The sequence below is a fragment of the Dreissena polymorpha genome, chromosome 15, assembly GCF_020536995.1.
Source record: "Dreissena polymorpha isolate Duluth1 chromosome 15, UMN_Dpol_1.0, whole genome shotgun sequence".
Taxonomy (NCBI): domain Eukaryota; kingdom Metazoa; phylum Mollusca; class Bivalvia; order Myida; family Dreissenidae; genus Dreissena; species Dreissena polymorpha.
Window position 1 is genome coordinate 61,871,239 of NC_068369.1, and position 21,339 is coordinate 61,892,577.

At 35.0% G+C, this 21,339-nt stretch overlaps 3 protein-coding genes across 3 annotated transcripts in view; 2 read left to right on the forward strand and 1 right to left on the reverse strand.

The window, feature by feature from the left end:
* The window catches only part of LOC127860418 (nascent polypeptide-associated complex subunit alpha-like), a 415,045-nt gene that overhangs the window by 173,180 nt on the left and 220,526 nt on the right, over positions 1-21,339 (forward strand). The gene's annotated exons all lie outside the window — the stretch shown is intronic.
* The window catches only part of LOC127860412 (uncharacterized), a 395,662-nt gene that overhangs the window by 118,805 nt on the left and 255,518 nt on the right, over positions 1-21,339 (forward strand). The gene's annotated exons all lie outside the window — the stretch shown is intronic.
* The window catches only part of LOC127860404 (macrophage mannose receptor 1-like), a 68,589-nt gene that overhangs the window by 41,557 nt on the left and 5,693 nt on the right, over positions 1-21,339 (reverse strand). The window contains exons 2-13 of the mRNA XM_052398461.1: positions 18,337-18,497; positions 17,655-17,794; positions 16,115-16,245; positions 15,503-15,599; positions 14,555-14,678; positions 13,632-13,720; positions 13,298-13,398; positions 12,538-12,667; positions 9,874-9,956; positions 8,939-9,064; positions 8,289-8,399; positions 7,683-7,847 (exon numbers count right to left, since the gene is read on the reverse strand). Coding sequence (XP_052254421.1) covers positions 7,683-7,847; positions 8,289-8,399; positions 8,939-9,064; positions 9,874-9,956; positions 12,538-12,667; positions 13,298-13,398; positions 13,632-13,720; positions 14,555-14,678; positions 15,503-15,599; positions 16,115-16,245; positions 17,655-17,794; positions 18,337-18,497 — 1,458 coding nt within the window. The remainder of the gene's footprint in view (positions 1-7,682; positions 7,848-8,288; positions 8,400-8,938; positions 9,065-9,873; positions 9,957-12,537; positions 12,668-13,297; positions 13,399-13,631; positions 13,721-14,554; positions 14,679-15,502; positions 15,600-16,114; positions 16,246-17,654; positions 17,795-18,336; positions 18,498-21,339) is intronic.

The following is a 21,339-nucleotide window of genomic DNA, read 5'->3' on the forward strand; positions in this document are numbered from 1 at the left end:
TCTTCTTAATGTTTAAGTTTTTGGCGTGATCCTATAGTCATGCAAGTAGTTTTATCTGGGTTGAATGCAATTTTATTTATCATACACCAATTTTGTGACCTTAGTAAGTCGTCTTGAAGTGTGCAATTTATCATAGTTATATTATTTCCTTAACAGTGGATTGTTACATCATCAGCATACATGTCAGATTCTGATGTTAGTTTAAAGGGTAGATCATTCACGTAAAGTAAAAATAACAAAGGTCCTAAAATGGAGCCTTGTGGTACACCGGAACTTATCATGCAGGTGTCTGATGTTTCTCCATCTGCCCGAATTAGTTGCAAACGGTTTTGTAGATATGATTTAAAAAAACTTCAAAGACGAATCCGAAAAATGATATAGTTTCAACTTGTGCAGAAGAATGGTGTGGTCTACTAAGTCAAATGCTTTTTTGAAATCTACAAAAACAGTTCCTATCATATAACCATCGTCAATACAATTTAACCATAAATCAACGAGCCTGATTAAAGCAGTTTGGCATGAGTGGTTTTGTCTAAAACCCGATTGGTGTTCATTTTGTATACATGTTTCTTTTAAATATTTATTTAATTGAATGGCTACATGTCTTTCAATTATTTTAGAAATTGTAGGTAATAAAGAGATAGGTCTAAAATGGATCATGTTTATCTCCTCCTTTATGGAGAGGTACGACACTTGCTAATTTAAGTAAGTCTGGAAAGATTCCAGTTGAAATAGAAGTATTTATTAATGTCGTAAGAGGTTGTACGATATAATCTTTGCAAGATTGTGGAACACTGGACGTGACCATTTTCATCGTAAACACACATGTTCCCATGCAGTTGCCGACAAAATGGAACTGGATCGTTAAACGACAGTAAAAGCAACGAGATTACACTACTAACCGATCTTCTGCTCGGCTAATAACTTTAATATTCAATTAAATTTGACTTTCTCGCTACATGTCTGTGTTTTGCTGTCATATTTTTACGATCGAATGCTCGGTTCTAAAACGCCATATAATTGGCCAACACAATAAGGACAACCAACCAGATGACGCATGTACATGTGTAGATGAAACACCGAGTGACATATAGCGAGAAAGTCAAATTTAATTGAATGTTAAAGTTATTAGCCGAGCAGGAGATCGGTTAGTTTTGTAATCACGTTGCTTTTACTGTCATTTAACGAATCTAGTTGCATTTTGTCGGCAACTGCATGGGAACATGTGTGTTTTCGATGAAAAAGTTCACGTCCACTGTTCCACAATCTTTCAGCAATAGGCATATAGTGCGTTTCATACCTTGTGTATATATAATACCTATACGAGGGTTATTTTTTCAAACTATGTATTTTTGTCAATATTCGTTGTTGAAAAGTCAAACCATACACAATAAACGTCTAGGTGTACATTTAACAATCTGGAACCATTAGGGTCGCCGCTGCACGTTACTCTCGGCCACCATGGACAGGAGCGACATATGGCATTAGAGACCGTTTTCAGAACAACGGTCGCCAGTTTGGTAATAGAAACTTCAGCTACGTAGACGATGGCCACCGTGCAGACGTTGCGGTTTAGCAAACCATTCGACAGAAGATTGCCGAAATCACAGATTATGGTAGGAAAACACTGACGAACATATCAACTCTGACTTATTTACTCATGAAAACCCATTTCTTAATCTTAACAATATATGTACTGAATGCAACAAAATAATTTGTGACTATAATATTCAACCTGACACTATTTTTGTTTCTAAAAATACATGTACGTTGTATTGTAATTGCAATTATGATTCATACCAGTATCTAAATGTTAGCAAAAACGTAGATTTATCGAAAATGCCTCCTCTCAAAACGAATAATAATTTCAAAGATAAATATTTGATTCATAAAAACGTTTTTACTTTCAGCAAATAAGGTATTCATGTAGCAAGTTTGAATATTCAACACATTCTTCCAAAATTAGATGAACTCAAACTTATAATGGGAGAGCCAGGGTCAATTGATATATTTGATTTGAGTGAAACGTTTTTAACAGGTTCAATTAATGATACAGATCTATTAATTAACGACTACGTTTTTGAACGTAAAGACAGGTCAAAAAAGGCTGGTGGAGGACTCATTATATATCTCAAAAAGAACATAAGCTATGTCCGTCGCTTTGATCTAGAATCCTCGGACATTGAGACTATTTGGCTACAGGTAGCTATCGAAAATAATAAATCACATCTTTTATGCTTAATCTAGCGTGCCCCAAACAGTCCTCAGTCTTGGATAGATTCATTTGAGAAACAAATGGAATTTGCAGAATCTTCTAATATGAATTGGTCAGCTATTGGTGATTTTAACATTGAATTTTCTTCACCTCATAAATTTAATAATACAAAATGGGCAAAAACTGTACTTGTTTTCGGACTCACACAACTGGTTCAATATCCGACCAGAGTAACAAAAACGTCATCAAAAATAATTGAGAACATCAATATATTGCGTATCAGAAGTTAACGTTCCAGTTATAGGCCTGAGTGACCACTATCCAATCACGTGTACACTCCTTTGTAAACTTAAAAGTACGTCTATATCTGAACATGGACAAATAACTTATAGATCGTTTAAACATTTTGATGAAACACTGTTTCTACAAGATCTAGGTCAATATGATATGAATATTTTAGAAACTACCAATGATCCGAATTTGGCCCTAACGACTTTATACAATATATTAAATACAGTATTATCCCACCATGCGCCAATTTAAAGTAAGCGGGTTAAGCGCATACATCAGCCTGGATGGTATTCTGATGAAATAAAACAGGCTAGATTAAAAAGGGATACATTTAAGGCTTGCAACAATTTTGATCAGTATAAAATATGGAGAAACAAATGCAATTCCATAATTAAGAAAAATAAGAGAGCGTTTTTCAATAATGCTGTTAAAGAGAAAAAAGATATTAAACAATTGTGGCGATCTATCAAAAGCATATCAAATGATAATGAAAATCAAAGAGCAATTTTACCTAATACATTAAACATAAACAATGTTAATGTTAGTGGAATACAGCTTGTGGCTAATGAACTTAACAAACATTTTGTTAACATATCTCATATAATTTAGAAAACAGTTTTCAAACCTGAAATTTTTGAATATTAAAAAAATTTCTTAGATGAAAAATTGGGTAATCGAGAGTTTAATTAGAATATATAACGCCTATGGAAGTTCTTACATTAATTGATAAACTTAATCCTAATAAAAGTAGTGGCTTAGACAGAATAGAACCTAATATCCTTAAACTTTGCAAAGTTTATATCGTACAACCTCTTACGACATTAATAAATACTTCAATTTCAACTGGAATCTTTCCAGACTTACTTAAATTAGCAAGTGTCGTACCTCTCCATAAAGGAGGAGATAAACATGATCCCAATAATTTTAGACCTATCTCTTTATTACCTACAATTTCTAAAATAATTGAAAGACATGTAGTCATTCATTTAAATAAATATTTAAAAGAAACCTGTATACTAAATGAACACCAATCGGGTTTTAGACAAAACCACTCATGCCAAACTGCTTTAATCAGACTCGTTGATTCATGGTTAAATTATATGGACGATGGTTATATGATAGGAACTGTTTTTGTAGATTTCAAAAAAGCCTTTGACTTAGTAGACCACACCATTCTTCTGCACAAGTTGAAACTATATCATTTTTCGGATTCGTCTTTGAAGTTTTTTTAATCATATCTACAAAACCGTTTGCAACTACTTCGGGCTGATGGAGTAACATCGGACACCTGCATGATAAGTTCCGGTGTACCACAAGGCTCCATTTTAGGACCTTTGTTATTTTTACTTTACGTGAATGATCTACCCTTAAAACTAACATCAGAATCTGACATGTATGCTGATGATGTAACAATCCACTGTAAAGGGAATAATACAACTATGATAAATTACACGCTTCAAGACGACTTCCTAAGGTCACAAAATTGGTGTATGATAAATAATATGGCAGTCAACCCAGATAAAACTACTTGCATGACTATAGGATCACGCCAAAATCTTAAACATTCAGAAGATCTAAATTTGTTTGTAAATAACTCAAAAATAAAACATGTTACAACCCAACAACTTCTAAGTATCCATATTGATTAACATTGGAAATTGGAAGGCCCATAAATGATGATGATGATATAACTTGTTCAAAACTTGTTTCGAAATCATCACTGTTCAGGCGTATACAATATTTTCTAACACCTGAGATGAAAATTATGCTCTATAATGCGTATGTAACACCAATTATTGATTATGGATGTGTCACATGGCAAAATGCAAATACTAGAGACATAAACAGAATATCAAAACTGCAAAGAAGGTTTTTAAGAGTAATATTACGCAATGCCTTAAATATAAATGATTATGATTTATCACAAACGAGAGCACCGCCTTGCGGGTGCAGACCGCTCATCTATTTTCTTTTTAAAGGTGCAGGGACTCTCAATTTCAATCACAAAGGAGGGAGGGGTGGAGTGAAGAGGGGTGTATAGTGTGGGGGTGTGGACATTTATTACATTATCTCCCAAAAATGCGGGGAAAAAAATGCAAAAAAAATATATAAAAATTCCGGGGGGGGGGGATTATTGGGTGCGATGGTTGGACGGTATTTAAAAAAAAAAAATAATAATAAATATTTGTGTTTTTTAACCGTGTCAAAAAAAAATGGGGGGGGTATAGTGTGAGGGTGTGGTGGTCATTTGTGAGATGATCTTTAAAAAAAAATTAGGAGGGGGGGATTCGGGGGAGGGGGGGGGGGGAGGGCACGGGGGATGGTTTGGTTGGAGTCTGTTGTGTTATGTCAGGTAAGAGTAGTTTTGTCAAAGTATCAATGAAATCTAATCATAAATAAAGAAGTTATGGCAATTTTATCAAAATTTAATAATTTGACCTTGAGAGTCAAGGTCATTCAAAGGTCAAGGTTAAATTCAACTTGCCAGGTACAGTAACCTCATGATAGCATGAAAGTATTTGAAGTTTGAAAGCAATAGCCTTGATACTTTAGAAGTAAAGTGGATCGAAACACAAAATTTAACCATATATTCAAAGTTACTAAGTCAAAAAAGGGCCAAAATTCCGTAAAAGTGACAACCAGAGTTATGCAACTTGTCCTTTTACTGTACCTTTATGATAGTTTGCGAGTGTTCCAAGTATGAAAGCAGTATCTATGATACTTTAGGGGTAAAGTGGACGAAAACACAAAACTTAACCAAATTTTCAATTTTCTAAGTATAAAGGGCCCATAATTCCGTCCAAATGCCAGTCAGAGTTACATAACTTTGCCTGCACAGTCCCCTTATGATAGTTAATAAGTGTTGCAAGTATGAAAGCAATAGCTTTGATACTGTAGGAATAAAGTGGACCTAAACACAAAACTTAACCTTATTTTCAATTTTGTAAGTATAAAAGGGCACATAATTCTGTCAAAATGCCAGTCAGAGTTACATAACTTTGCCTGCACAGTCCCCTTATGATAGTTAGTAAGTGTTGCAAGTATGAAAGCAATAGCGTTGATACTTAAGAAATAAAATGGACCTAAACACAAAACTTAACCAAAATTTTCAATTTTCTAAGTATAAACATGGCACATAATTCTGTCAAAATAAACGCCAGAGTTATCTAACTTTGCCTGCCCAGTCCACTCATGATAGTAAGTAAGTGTACCAAGTTTGAATGCAATAGCATTGATACCTTCTATGAAAAGTGGACTAAACGCAAAACTTAACCGGGCGCCGACGCCAACGCCAACGCCGACGCCGACGACAAGGTGATGACAATAGCTCTTTTTTTTCAAAAAATAGATGAGCTAAAAATACAATGGCTTTCTTTTGAAAACAGATGTAAATATTTCACATGTATAATTATTTACAAATCTCTTCATAATTTAACGCCCACATATATTGACGACTTGATAAAACTGGTGAAAAACAATAATTACAATTTAAGATCGATATCAAACAATGATTTGACGCATAAAACACCTCACTCAAACCTTTTTAAAAAGTCGTTCAGTTACTCTGGTATGGAAATATGGAACCACATACCGGTTAGTATTCGCCAATCTCTCACTCTCACCACTTTCAAACATAGGCTTAAGAAATATTTCCTCTTTGAGGCGCAAAATGAGTCTCACGCGTAGTAACATTTTTTCTGTTTTCCTCTTATTCAAAAGTCAAATACTCCTCCATAAGTGTCGTAATGATTACTGTAGGTTTAATTTCTGCAAACAAATATACATATTGCTTTTTCAAACTATTTATATAGCAGAGAGGTGCAGGCTATTCTTCATAACAGTTGTGTAATTTCATATCCTATTGTGAAAAACACTGGTCATGAATATTGTTTTCTGTAATTATAATATTTGTGTATATCAGCCACTTCTATCAATCGTAAACTTTTTCAAGAATAATGTATTCCACGTTTTTAAACTCTGACTTTGTACAATAATGTACGCGGCTGTTTTTGTTAACTTTTTGTTATTGTTATTGGTCGTGTTAATTAAGATATGGTAATTGTATAAGTGTGTGTGTGTGTATAGGTGTGTGCGTGCGCGCGTGTGTGTGTGTGCGTGCGTGCGTTAGAGTGTGTGCATATGGGAAAATGTAATCAACAATACATTTATATTCTTAAATACTTTCTGTTAATATTTGTTCCTTGAGACCATTTCAATATGGAAGAGAAATTAATAATATAAGAGAAATCATATAATATACTTGCTTTTTATGACACATTTTATTACACCGTTACAGTACTCTTATGTCCGTCAAAGTCTACATGTTTGCATTGTAATGTAGAAATGCATTATACATACCATAGTTGTTTGAAGGCCTCATTGAAAATAAGATTGCCATTGTTAAACTGTTTGCATGACTTTGTATAAATGTGTTATCTTACTGAGTTACCTTCGGAAAATAAAGAGATTATTATTATTCATATTATACGGTCATTTAACTTATAAAATAAATTAAGCAATAGGGTAATCAGGAAAGCGTGAGATCACCAGGCTCAGAAAAGGCTGTAAATACAATATTTCCATAATTAAACTCTAATTTGCACGAACGGAATCCTTCATGGAAATAATTTTATTTTCGATAAATATATTTTCTACTAATACAATTGGCTTTTATACTATCCTTTGTTAACTTTAGTTTCACATGTTCGTGATTCGAGTTATAATTTAACCCTCTCACGTAAATGTATGTATCTCATGTGCACTCGGTCTTTACTATCCTAATCGAAGATTAAGTTCGGACTGATATGCTGACTTTCATCAAAACTAAATTAAAAGTTTATTCAGATATTTAGTGCGACTTAACTAAATAAGTTATTCACAAGATTGATGAAAGAATGGACTTTAAAAATTAAATTTTATATTGTTTTATGCTTACCGGTGTACTTATTTTTCATTTAGGAAATAATTTACATACTTACATTAATTTGATTATATATCAATCACTTTACGAAACAAAACTTCGTATCGGCTGTGCGTCTTTAATATTTAATACATGTATTTATTTATTGTTAAATACCAGTTTTGGAACACATTTTGATAACACAAGAAGATTCGTATGCAGACTGTGTTTTCTAATTAAAGGGTCGTGAGTCTAGATAAGCATAAATATAATAACCGTTAATTTTCGACTGTATGTCCTGCCTTGATATCAGGGCCAGATCAGCCCCGGTGGACATGTTCTGGCACGCTGCCCGGGCTTGAGACCAAGTGAATTGCCTGTCTCCGACCTTGACACAGACGTCTTTAGCCTGGGCCCAACCCTGAGGACAGCCGTAGCGCGCTAGGGAACGGCGAATTAGAAAACATGCATATTCAACATAGCTATTTCTAATGTAAAAATAAAAACAATGGTTATTACATTGTCTACATGAATGCATATTTAATGTCAGTTATTCCGCGCTAGGCGAACATGTTTTAGTAGGTACGTGTTCGCTGTAAAGTTCAGAGCATCTGAATATAATATGTAACAATCCTTGAGATTGGGTACTCGTGATTTGTGTAAGGTGACCACTTATAGGAAGGATGCATAATGAAAATACATTCACGCGAATAAATGGGTTCAATAATTGACATGTTGTACATAAACCGTTAAATAATAAAACACAGTACACACAGTATGAATCGTTGCGTATGATTATAATATAACTTATAAAACAGTCATAGAATACCCATAATTTTCTGTCCGAAGACTTCCCTCATAATTTACTATTTCAATACTCACGTGGTGGTGTCGATGCGAGGGGTTTCACCGGAAGTCCCGTTCCTATCTGGCACACAAACGGTTTCACTTGGCTACAGTCGTGACTCATGCGCCAAAAGCCAGCCGTATCCTCTAAACAAATATGTTTTTTTCTGAATGTTTAAGCGACATGACACACTCATATCAGCCAGTTTTCATTCGTCTTAATTAATATTGAAATAAAACATTGTTAATGTCATCAGATGCGTAACCAGGCTAATATATTCAGGTTAAGTTATATACTAGTATACTAACTAATGTATAGACTGAATGCTACAATTTGTATTTACGCCGTCATTTTTTGTCAAAGCGAGCAAATACAATGTTCATGTCAACATATTTTTTCTCAATCCTTAATAAAAGAGGAATGATGAATAAAATATATAAATTTTTAGGATACCTTACATCAAATTACGATTATGTAATTCCTTATGGCCAAGTCTTCGCCCATAAGGACACTCTTACTCATCAATGCTGCCGAATCAAAATTGCGTTGATTTGCCGGTACTACTTTTAATGAACTTGTATTCTATTTTTTTATTTAAAAACTTTAACTATGTCTTGATACAAATGTGATCGTATATACTTGTTTTAATTGAGAATTGTTGCTTTTGCGTTTCATAAAATCGTACGGGTTTGTATATCGGCGCAATCCTGTTTTCCCGGCAATTTGACTGGGTGTCCATTGTTCCAGTGCTTGTAGGTTAAAAAAGTTCCATCTCGCCATTTTATCATTCCGTTATTAGTCCCGTTGTCATCTGCAAATTTAATTTTTATTTGAGATTTTTGGGAATTAAAATCGTTCATTGTTGCATTTGTAAGCGCGAAGGTTCATTGTTCCTAATAATTAACCTAACAGCATTAAAAAATCCCAAAATAATTATCTAACTTTTCCTTAGTATGTAAAACATAAAACATGTCGGCAATAGAATGTACGCAACACTTTATCCCTTGTGTTATCTAAAACATACATGAACATCATTGAACCACAGTTTGATTTAGGACCTATAAAGATAGACAAATCATGTTCACCTTTCACATTTACATTTCCTTGCCGAGTTGTTGTGCTTTGAAATGTTCAAAATGGTCCACATGCTATAGTGAAAGCTTAGTCGATTCATAGAAACATAAACGGGGTAAAATAACTGGATCAGTCTAGAACAGACTCGTGTCACTTTCTAACTCTTACTTTAACATTTAACATATTCGCGTCACTTTCTAACATTTACTGTTACATTTCTGAAACTCGCGTCACGTTCTATCAATAAATTAAACATTTTACACCATGTTACATACTCGCGGTACCTTTTTAAAATAAAATGAACCTGCGATACATTCTACCAATAACGTGAACATTTCACTTACTCGCAATACTTTTTACCAATAACTGGAACATTCCACGTAGTCGCGACCCTTGCAAAACAATATCTGGAACATTACGCATCATAGTGACCTAAGTAAGCTAAAGAACTTGTTTGGCGGCAGAACTATATACACTGTGGTTGTCTCGATGTAAGACTTACACAAGCTATGAGGTCTCATAAAGCGGTGATGTATACTTGCGTACCGGAGGCTCCTATCCAGAACGAGTTAATTTCGCTGTCACGTATCTCGTCAAGGTAAGTGTTGATGAAGGCTTGATCAGCATCGCTAAAACACAGTTTTAATATTGCATTATATAACGCATCACTAAAACACAGTGTTAATATTGCATTATATAACGCATCGCTGAAACACAGTGTTAATATTGAATTATATAACGCATCGCTAAAACACATTGTTATTATTGCATTATATAACGCATCGCTAAAACACAGTTTTAATATTGCATTATATAACGCATCGCTTAAGCACAGTGTTAATTTTGCATTATATAACGCATCGCTAAAACACAGTTTTAATATTGCATTATATAACGCATCGCTAAAACACAGTGTTAATATTGCATTATATAACGCATCGCTAAAACACAGTTTTAATATTGCATTATATAAAGCATCGCTAAAACACAGTGTTAATATTGCATTATTTAACACATCTCTAAAAACACAGTGTTATTATTGCATTATATAACGCATCGCTAAAACACAGTGTTAATATTGCATTATTAAGCGCATCGCTAAAACACAGTGTTTATATTGGTATTTCATTATTTCATTTCGATAATAGATCTCAGAAACGATAGCATTAAATATCAATCTTGTGTTTTAATTGTATATTTTATGTATTACAGTAGTATTTTTCTGAATTATACATGTCCATTGTGTGGTTGGATTTAATAAATGAATTAATTGAAAGCGTCGCATGTATTTTTGACTGTATGAGGTCATTTCCGAGTCAAAGGCTGCATTATGTGTAGACCGGTAGTGTGCCCCATCAATCCTATCTAATTAACTTCTAGACTCTCGAAAGTCGGGACGAGTTTTGAATTATAGCTGCATTTTACCGGCTATTTCCTTGTTACTTAAAGGGTTCTTTTCACGTTTGGGTAAATAGACAAAATTGAAAAAAATTGTTTCAGATTCGCAAATTTTCGTTTTAGATTATAATATTTATGAGGGAACAGTAGCACTGAACATATACCATGGTCTAATATAGCCATTATATATGCATCTTTTGACGATTAAAAAAATCTGAAAATTATATAGCGTTGCAACGCGAAACGAATTAATAAATTTGGAGAGTTCTGTCGTTGTCGTTAAATTTTGTGAAACTACGAGGATTGTTTATATGAATTATAAAATACATCTGCCATTGTATCAGGAAGGATGGCCGAGTGGTCTAAGTAGTAGACTTTAAACTGCTGAACTTCAGGGGTCACTGGTTCGAGCCCTGCCGAGGTTTTTTTTTTTTTTTTTTTTTTAATTGTATTCTTATTTTTTTACTGGAGCTTTTAAGATCCAATGTTTACATTTACAAACTTCAAAACGTGTCAAAATCTGTGAAAAGGCCCCTTTACAGACTTTTTAATTTTCGATGTGGTCTTGTGTTGTGGGGGACGTACAGTTCTATGTTTCGACGATGAAGAGTGACGTAACGCGCACCCGCAAAGTGAAAACTCCGACCACTGGTTTTTAGAGTATGGTGGTAATCATATATGCACATATTGAAAACGTCCACAAAACATCGTTTGTTTAACAATAATGATTAAATAAAAAAAATGGCACTTACGAATGTGGTAATATTACATGTTTATCAAAGCAATGCGTGTTAAAATTTATGATGTTTTAAATTATACGAAATGAACGGAAAAAAACACACTTAAAGCAACCGATAACTTACTTTTATAATTTTGGGGGTAAGGAATAAAACGAATGCTAAAGCAACTTGATGATATTTTATATTAGAAAGTAATCACTCATATTCAATAGCATAACTTTAAATATATTTGAAGTTCCATTAGCTTCGTGTACACAAGTTGGGTCTTATTTAAGTTGTATGTAAATTGTCATCAATTTTTTACAACCAATTTGGGGAAAAAAATCAATATTAGCACGTGCTTCGCTTTGAACAGGGTTTTTCGTTATGGTTTATCCAGTGTACATACCCGTGGCCTAAGTTGATGAGTATAATGGAAGTGCAATCATCGAGATGATCACTATTAACGTGTTATTTTAATCATAATATATATTATATTAGTTCTACTAGAAATACTTATGACCAGTTTATTTCGTTGTTTTATGTCGTTTAACGGTTTATTGCCGGTGTATAGTTGTGAGGTCATCATATTTATTCGTATTGTTATATAGATGAAAGTAAATTAATACATTATTTCAACATTGGTTCAAACTGTGATACCGTTTAAGAATGATCTTTCGCATTGTTTTGAATATTAATTTACTTTTTTCTGTCTGGTTCAATTTGCATTTTCATTGCAAACCAGTTTATCGCCATGTGCGGAATATCTCGATTGTAAACTAAATATATATCAACTGCTATATAGTTACTTTATTAAAAGTAGCTAGTTGCATCGATACTTTTCGATCTAAATACTTCGATGGTCTCTCCTGATGTACAGGAAGGAAGGAATTTACTTCGGAATACACACGCATAGCCATAAACTAATACGATACATCCAAATGACCGAAGACGTGTCAATTAAACAAAATCCTACTCAGATACGATAGTCACAATTTCAAGCACACGTTCTGCGTTCTGGATCAATCTGTTTTACTTATACCGTTTTCTACGTTCTACGTACGTTAAGGACCTAAACACACATCTTTCATACCTAGAAATTTTTAGCAGTTGTCCCCCTTGTTGACTACAAAATAACGTTGCGTCTAAAAAGCTCAGTTTGTAATGAATGTTGAACTGGTAACACGTGGTCCTGTGTCCGATCCAGCCGGGTACGCAGGTTCCTGAAACGTTCATGTACAGATGGGTTACATGAAATGTTGTAACAACCCTACACGGGTAAAATGACAAGAAATTGTTTCACATAATGGCAGGCAGCTGTTTTATAGAGCTAAATAAGAAATTTAAAATGAGATCTACATCACCACTGACTAATAATTTAACGGAGCTTATAAGTAGATGTTTGCTTTTCAAACACCGTCTCTAACACCGCTCAGAATTTCTTTGTCTGTGTGATAACAAACATACGACCACGGTTAATGCTGGTCAGCCCGAAAAAAAGTGTTGGCGACAAACGAGGACAATGTGCGGTGCTTCATGAATCGTATAAATCCACAAAAGTTTACTGATCCAAATTTATTGATTAGAAGTGGCATTAAGGAAAAAAAGTTACTTTGTATGATAATATATTCTTTTGCGATATCAAGCATGGACAGTAGCAGAAAAAGCAGAGGCAAATAAACCTAATCGGCTAGTAATGTTCAATCACACTATCTAAAATACAAACTATTTTAACAAAAACAAACATTCTTAGAAAGTTTCGCAAGTGGAATGTTTTTATAATTCTACAGTTGGCGATATGAAACATAAGTTTTACAACAATTTCTGGTGCCCCCATTACTCGCAGTACGAACCCTGTGGTTTCCTGCAGACGAATCCATTGCGGTCTGTGCACTGAGCCGGGATCCAAGCGCTCTGGTACGGAAGCGTGTACGAAAGAACAGCGCACGAACCCCTGACGAGGAAGCAAAAACTTACTTTTTCTTACAATGCAAGAAGTATCTCTAAGTAATAAATGCTCAATGAGCAATGGTTTTCATAGAAAAAGGATAAATTGTTTGCGTATTTCAATCATTAACTCGAACACTTTACAGGAAATTTGATGACGTAGACTTTAAGGATGTGGAGTATTATAAGTTTTCGAAGAAACAAAACATACAATAAGTACACAATATTTGTCCTACGTACTGTGAATTTCCAGGCGGACTGGAGGTGTTCCAGAAGGTAGCGGTAGGTGTGGAACCGTTGTACCATTTCCACGTCCACGACGGTCCGGTCTGTGATTAAATTGTCAATAGAAATATACGTCATGTGCATTTCATTGTTCAATATGTAAGAGCCGAAAGAAGGAGGATTTCATATATGCAAATACAGTTCAATAAGCAATCATCCGGAATACCTTAGCTCTGTGAAAACGGGGTTTAATGCATGTGCGTAAAGTGTCTTCACACATTAGACTGTGCCGTCCACAGAGGCTAATCTAGGACGACACTTTTCGCCTAGACTGGATTTGTTTTAAAATAGACTTCTTTTAAAAGAAGAAATACCATTAAGGTAGGAACGTGTCGTCCCTGATAAGCACATGAAGACTGCAGATGCTTATCTGTGACAACAATTTGCGCACTTGCATTTAACGACATTTTCCGAAAGCAAGGCTCATTTATTTTTGCAACGCCGAGTATGTGTGGCGCCGAATATCAATCACACACGCGTGTACGAAATAAATATCAGCATAAGGAAAACTGTGGTAACTGCATGTGCGTACAGCATGTGTAAACTGCACAGGCTGATCTGGGGCGAAACCTTACGCACATGCATGAAACCCATCTTATAAACATAGACCGATAATCTCACATCGCATCTAGCAATACAGACAAACACCAAATGTCCCAAATTCCATTTTATTATACAAATCTCATCTATACGATTTAATCTATTTAATACAGGTACTTAAACTAATCAATAAAATTATTTCTGTCCTGAGCTCGGGTCAAGTCAAACTGCCTTTGCAAATCGCTCACCTTCTTTTCTGAACAAATATTTGTCCTATCTTCGTGATTTACCTGGGAAATTAAAGTTTTTAACTAAAAAGCTATGATGAAAAAACGTACACCACTGGCCTCGAGTCCTATCCACATGGACAATTTGTTGTTTACGGCGAAGTCGGACAGAAGCATCTCGACGTTCGGGTCATCCACAGTGGTCAGGTCTGCATTATACCGGTTACATGTCGACCTGACGACAGTCACAAAACTTTCATTGTGCAAATTAATATGGATTTAATTATTTTTTAATAGATGACGTGTCAACCATTAAAAATTGTCTCCTGTTTCCTGTTTATATCGGACACATGGTAGGTTAGTAATGGACAGTTTTCCATTTGACAAGCTGGACATTGGGTGGACAACCAACCATATCAGTCCACGACCCATGCTAGACACGAACCAGTGACTTTCCCGTTTGTATTTCTATTTTAACTGATTGCAATTATTTGATTTCAAAATGTTTAAATAATTATACTAAACTTTATTAACTCAGTAATCCCTTACCAGTATGTTTTAGGACTTAGAAACGATTTAACTATCTAATGTTTCCCTTAACGAATAAAAAATAATGTAGTTAACGTCATGGATAAAGAAAATAATAGACACATGAAATCTTATTACATGGAAAAGTGGTAAGTAGACTCGGTTCACTATTTTTTTTCTAACGTAAGAAACTATTGTCGTCCAAAGATAAATCTTAATTATAACCTGTTTTATTTAAATATATCAGGAATTTTGTAAGTGCGAAAAACTTTGGCGTGCTTACTAACACGTTTCCTACATGAATAGATGTGAACCTTGGTCAGCGAAAACAGGGCTTAATGCTTGTTCGTGAAGTGTCGTCCAAGATTAGCATGTGCAGTCCGCATAGGCAATATAGAGACGACACTTTACGAAGTTATGGCATTTTTCGTTTAAAGGAAGACTCCTTTTAGCGAAAATCCACCTTTCGCATATGCAATAAGCCCGAGTTTCCCCAGATCGCGGCATTTGTGAAAGTCCACATTGACTGACTTGGATTGATTGTACGTGTTCTTGGCTTGGAATACTTTGTAGCAAGCCCCGTTCAGCGACTGCCAATTGTTGTCCGCATCGCAGGTCATTGGCGCCCCTAGAGCACACGATTGGATGTATGCTATCATATGACACTCAACAGGAACCTAAGTACGATTATTGTCAAAATTCGGGCACGTAATTATTAAATTTCCTGCTCTTCCCGACATGTGTTCCAAAACTTCAAAGGATTATTTAGGTAAGTACTATAAACTAGATCCAAAGCAATAGAAGAAGTCCATGTTGTCCGTTTAGTTTCGCAAAACGTGTCAATTATGTTTCATAGCCTACTTAGCCTATTATCAAAGATGTCCATATCTATAATGTACCTGTCATTGCAATAAATTCAACATGGTCATCATGTTTGATAGAGATCGGATGAAAAATCATTAATAACGATTGTACAACACGACACGGGTGAGATAGCATATCTTAATATTTTACTTCATCATCCCATCACCAAAAAGTAATTATTATATAAATACTAACGCGTCTGTATAACCAGCATTTTCTTGTCATTTAATTTAGTGACCAGTTTCTATCGATTCAATGACCTAAGTATTAGCGCCCTACCTCGGTCCTTGTTACAGATCCAATGGTGCGGCGCGGTGCAGTTGTCGTTCGTAAATTTGTTCTGTAGTCCGACCAACCCGCAATGCTTGGAATCGCTTGCGGCAGGTGAACCCGGCGCCCAATTGCTAGTTCTGAAAGAGATCGATCCCGTTTATCCGAATAGTTCAATCTCCACCCAGCTATTGTCGATTGGTAGCACTTACAATGTTACCAGAACTCTGATGAAAATAGCGAACATCGTTCATAAGTAATTTGTAAGCCATGTATGATTATACGCTACACAAAAAGGGGCATTATGTCCAGTTTTGCTCGTATCATGTATTTTAAACGGTCATAAACTTGTTATTTCGATATTGCATAAGTCTCATACATGTAAGTCCATGTCTTATTGGCGAAAACGCATAAAACCGTGTCAACATCGATATGTAATGTACTTTAAAATACTTTTTTACACGACCAAGATATTATCTTGATTTTTTTAACAATACTTATGAGCCGTCCTCTATGAAAAGTGGATTTAATGCATTTGCGTAAAGTGTCGTCCCAGATTAGCCTCGGGTACGACAATTTCGGCTTAAACTGGATTTTTGCTAAGAAAAGACTCTCTTTAAACGAAAAATATCATAAAAGCTGAAAGTGTACCCCCTGATTAGCCTGTTCGGGCTGATCTGGAACGACACTTAATGCACATGCAATGAACCCCCTTTTTACAGAGCACGGCCCATATGTGTGTTAGAGGCATACGATGGTTGTACTCGTCTCTCGTGCATATTATACAGCTCACACACAACACTCCACATTTGTCGAACATCCGTTTCGATGAATCTGTGATATCTGTTTCGATAAACAATATATTAACATACACTTATGGAGTTGTGGTTTTCATGACAACAAAACTGCACAACCAATCACTTATTTATATGGATAAACAAACCATTTTACCTTAAATAGAAATAACCTTCACTGCTTCGTATTGCGGTTGAATTTTTTTATAAACACGTCATTTGGTAGAAATCTGCATGTTACGGATTTCGAAATTGTATCAGCAATTAAATCAATTTTATTTTTATTTGAATGTGTTGCTGTGTGCTTGTTGTTATTTTCAAATAATTGTGCAATAAATCGATAACGTGTAATGCTTGGAACATATGCTGTACACTTAATTAAGTGCTACTAAAAATGTTGACATGAAAACAATTATAAAATAGCATATCATATAAATTGTGAACATGTAATAAATAACTTTGCAAACTTACTCAAGACATTAATGTTTTGAGAAATTAAAGGTAAAAAGTTTGATTGCAAATTCGGTAAAGCAGTCTTTTATCGTGGATTCTTATACTTTAAAGGACATACAATTATAAATTTTTACATAAGCAGAACTAAGATTTTAAAATTATGAAGACTCTCATGTTTAAGTTGTATGCTGCATCTACATTCTAATTAGAGGATATTTAAAAAAAAATTCAACACTGAATAACAACCCAATAAAATGTATACATGCAAGGCAAGTCAAATACGCAAAAGTACTCCCACTCACACGAAGTTGGCCACATTGGAGTTATCTGCCCATGCCCATGTTGAGGCCACCTGCTTGTTATTGAGGCCTATCCACCAGCTTGAGCCGTTCAGGGTGCGGTTGGTTATCACCAAGTTCTGCAGTTGACCGAATATCCACACCTGGGGGTAGGGACATGTATGGCAGGTGTATATATGCATGTTTGACCATGTAACAGATTTTATTGCATGAATACAATTCTCTTATTAAAGTTAACTAACACAGACTGGAATAACAGAATAACAAAATAATTAGTTTTAAAGAAAAGAAGTCTTATTTTAATCAACATAAGAGTCTCATATATAGTTGAAACATCAAATACAGTATTATTTATTCGCTGACTTAGCAGTTGGGGTAAGTTGCAAGCAACTTTTTACAAACTGGACAATTGTGCAATGTATTTCATATTCGCTGGTTCTTCGGTTTCATTAAAGTAATACTAATTGCTATTACTAGTACCAATATACCAATAGCAGAACAATATATTGGTTTATATTGCGTAACGCAATCATAATACTGATGTTGTTAACATTGTGTAACACAAGAATAAGATTGTAACTATTTCTGTTAATGTTGCAACGCAATCATATGGCGCGGAGCTCTCGAAGTAACAATATACGAACATGTTGTGTTTTTACGATAATAGGCTTAATGACCATCTCACCATTTCCTGTTGCGATTCTATTTTCAGGAAGTCTCCTCCGTGTATGCTACACAGTGACCGGGCATCCTCCCAGGATCGCAGATCTGTTAAGAAGGCCCTGTAGCACTTGCTACTAGTGTCCGATTGAGCATACCAGTTGAAGGGGCACTTCTGGCAAAATACTGCAATACAAAACATATGAACCGTGCTATGGAGAAACATGGCTTAAGCCTTAGCCTCAACGCATGTGCTTAAAGTGCCGTCCCAGATAAGCCTGCTTTGTACACACAGGCTAATCATGGACGATACCTACCGCGCATCTGATATATTTCCGTTTGAATGAAGTTTCATATTAGTGAACATCCTGATTAGGCAGACAGTGTACCTGAGTAGCCTGTGCGAAAACCCCATTTTCATATAGAGAGATTTTCGTTTGTGTTAAGCCATCGTGGAATATTTTTTAAATGTAGTAGTCATTGTGAAACAATACATCTGATTTATTTTAATGCATGTTTCTTTTGTTGGAGTTTTTTCCCGTTTTAAACATAATTCCAGTAATATCTTGAATGTAAGTTATCCAATCAACTTTTTCTGGAATAGCTGGTTTACAAGTATTAGGAAACCAGTCTTTTTTTTTTAATTTAATCAAATATGAACGCCTACGACTTTTAAACTGAATAACACGTTCGATGCATAAAACATCGCCATATCATTTTTGGAAACATTGCATGTAAGCAAACATGCTATACTGGTCCAACATCTTTCAGTATAAATAAATAATCCTCGCTCTTTGAAAAGCGGACTGCACAGGCTAATCTGGGACGACACTTTATGCACATGCAATAAACCCCCCTTTTGACAGAGCAAGGATGACCATTTGCAACAGCATTGGCAAAATTGCCCATGCAAAAGTTTAAACATATCTTATTTCATATACCGGTATAATAAATTGATAACAAGTATGACTAACATGTAATACATCATAGTGATATTATGGGCATCTAACATTTATAGGTGTCTATCGCTACCGCTGTTTATTTTTGGTGTTTTCACTTCATATACACTTATATTTGTTAATGCAGCATCAACATACTAAAACAATATCCCGTAAAGAGAACAATAATGCATTTGAATATCAACCGTACTTTCGTTTGACAATTGATCACGCATGTACAATGTGAACCTAAATTTAGTTTTAGTGCAGATTCGTTTATACGACACAAAGACACTATTTTGTTTTACGGATCATTTCGGCTGACAGAACTGGGTGGGTCACGTAAAATATATAATATAAAATACATTTTTATAATCAACTGTTAGCGAGATGAGTTGCAGATAATTGGTCAGTAACCACATTTAAGTTACTCTTTTGCTCTGTTAATTCTTTTCAGCTCAATTCAACAGTGAAAAATGCCCATAATATCACTTTAACGAGAGTTATCTTGTCCGAAATAATTCATATTGATCAGTTGACATCGCTAACCTACGTAACGATTCAGCTTGTACTAGTTTTCATGTAGAACAGTTCAATTCTGAAAACATATTTTCAAATATGGGAAAATGATGGATAGTTCATAAAACAATTCATTTTGTAACAAACAATATGTTTAACTGATACCTACACATATCGAGACGCAATGACTCATATACACATTGGGCTAAAACTGTTTCTATGATCTATAAGACAGGGTTATATTAGACTTGGGGAAATAAATGACCCTTTCACACGTTTCCGTATTGTTGTTTAGTGTTCTCATTTCAATTCTTTACCAACAAAACTATACCATTTGGAATATCCAACGATACATATACTAGCAAGAAACATCGAATAAAACCCGGGCCATTTTGATTTAAAAACAAAGCACCATGGTGACTTGTTAAAGCCACACACTTTTATGGCAAGCGGTTCGACGCATTATCCCAATAAACTAGGTTTCTCATGAGAACCTAGGTTCTCAGAACTATGGTTCCCAAATGAAATATTAAGTTATCATGAAAACTTAGGATATCCGAGAGAACGACGCGAAAAGCTGTCGAGAACCTAGGGTCTTGTGAAAACCTTGGATATCAAACGAGAACTTAAGTTCTCAGAATGAGAACCTAGGTTCTCATGAAAAACCTAGTTTCTCATGAGAACCTAAGTTCTATTTGTCTATGAGAACCTAGGTTCTCATGAAAAACCACGTTTCTCAGGAGAACCTAGGCTCTCTAGCGTAAACAAAGGTTTCCAAATGAGAATCTCATGAAAAACCTGGTTTCTTGGGATTTCATAAACCTAGTTTCTCATGAAACCTAGGTTCTCATGAAAATCCTGGTTTCTTGGGATTATACAACAGGCATTAGCCGTAGGTGACCGCCTCTTGTTTATATGTACGACGTTTGCCGTGCATGGGTGTTCATGAGGAATGAAATTAGTAAAGAAATCGGTCTACATTGGTCTGAACACATGAATAAAAAAGTAAACTGTTTATGAAATACATATTTAATTGTAAATATTATTTTGAGACTAACAATCGAAACACATTCAGATCAATCGTTAAACAAGTCATTGTTACCGCATAAATAAGTTTTAGATAGTCAGTTCCCTTGTTCGGGCTTCAAACGACTGTACGGTACAGTATTGGGCTATCGTTTAGTTTTCTATTTTAAGTATGTCTTTGATATATAAACTGCAAGAAAAACTTATGCACTACAGACTTTGCAAACATATTTCAATAACTTGAGATATCTGCAAAAATAAAGTTCTTAACGGCGTGTTTTCATTCTGTCCAGCCCGTGTGTAATCATATGTGTACACCATTGATCCTGCGCCCTGAATAATATGTGTCCCGTATTCCAAACGAGCAAGTTTACGCCGTCCGACGCGTTATTCTGGAAACCTAGGTTCTCATGAGAACCTATGGTTTCCAAATGAAAACAACGGATTTAGTATAAAAGACGCGTAATTCTGAAAACCTAGGTTCTTATGAGGACCTAGGTTCTCATGAGAAGCTATGGTTCCCAAATGAACACCATGGATTTAGT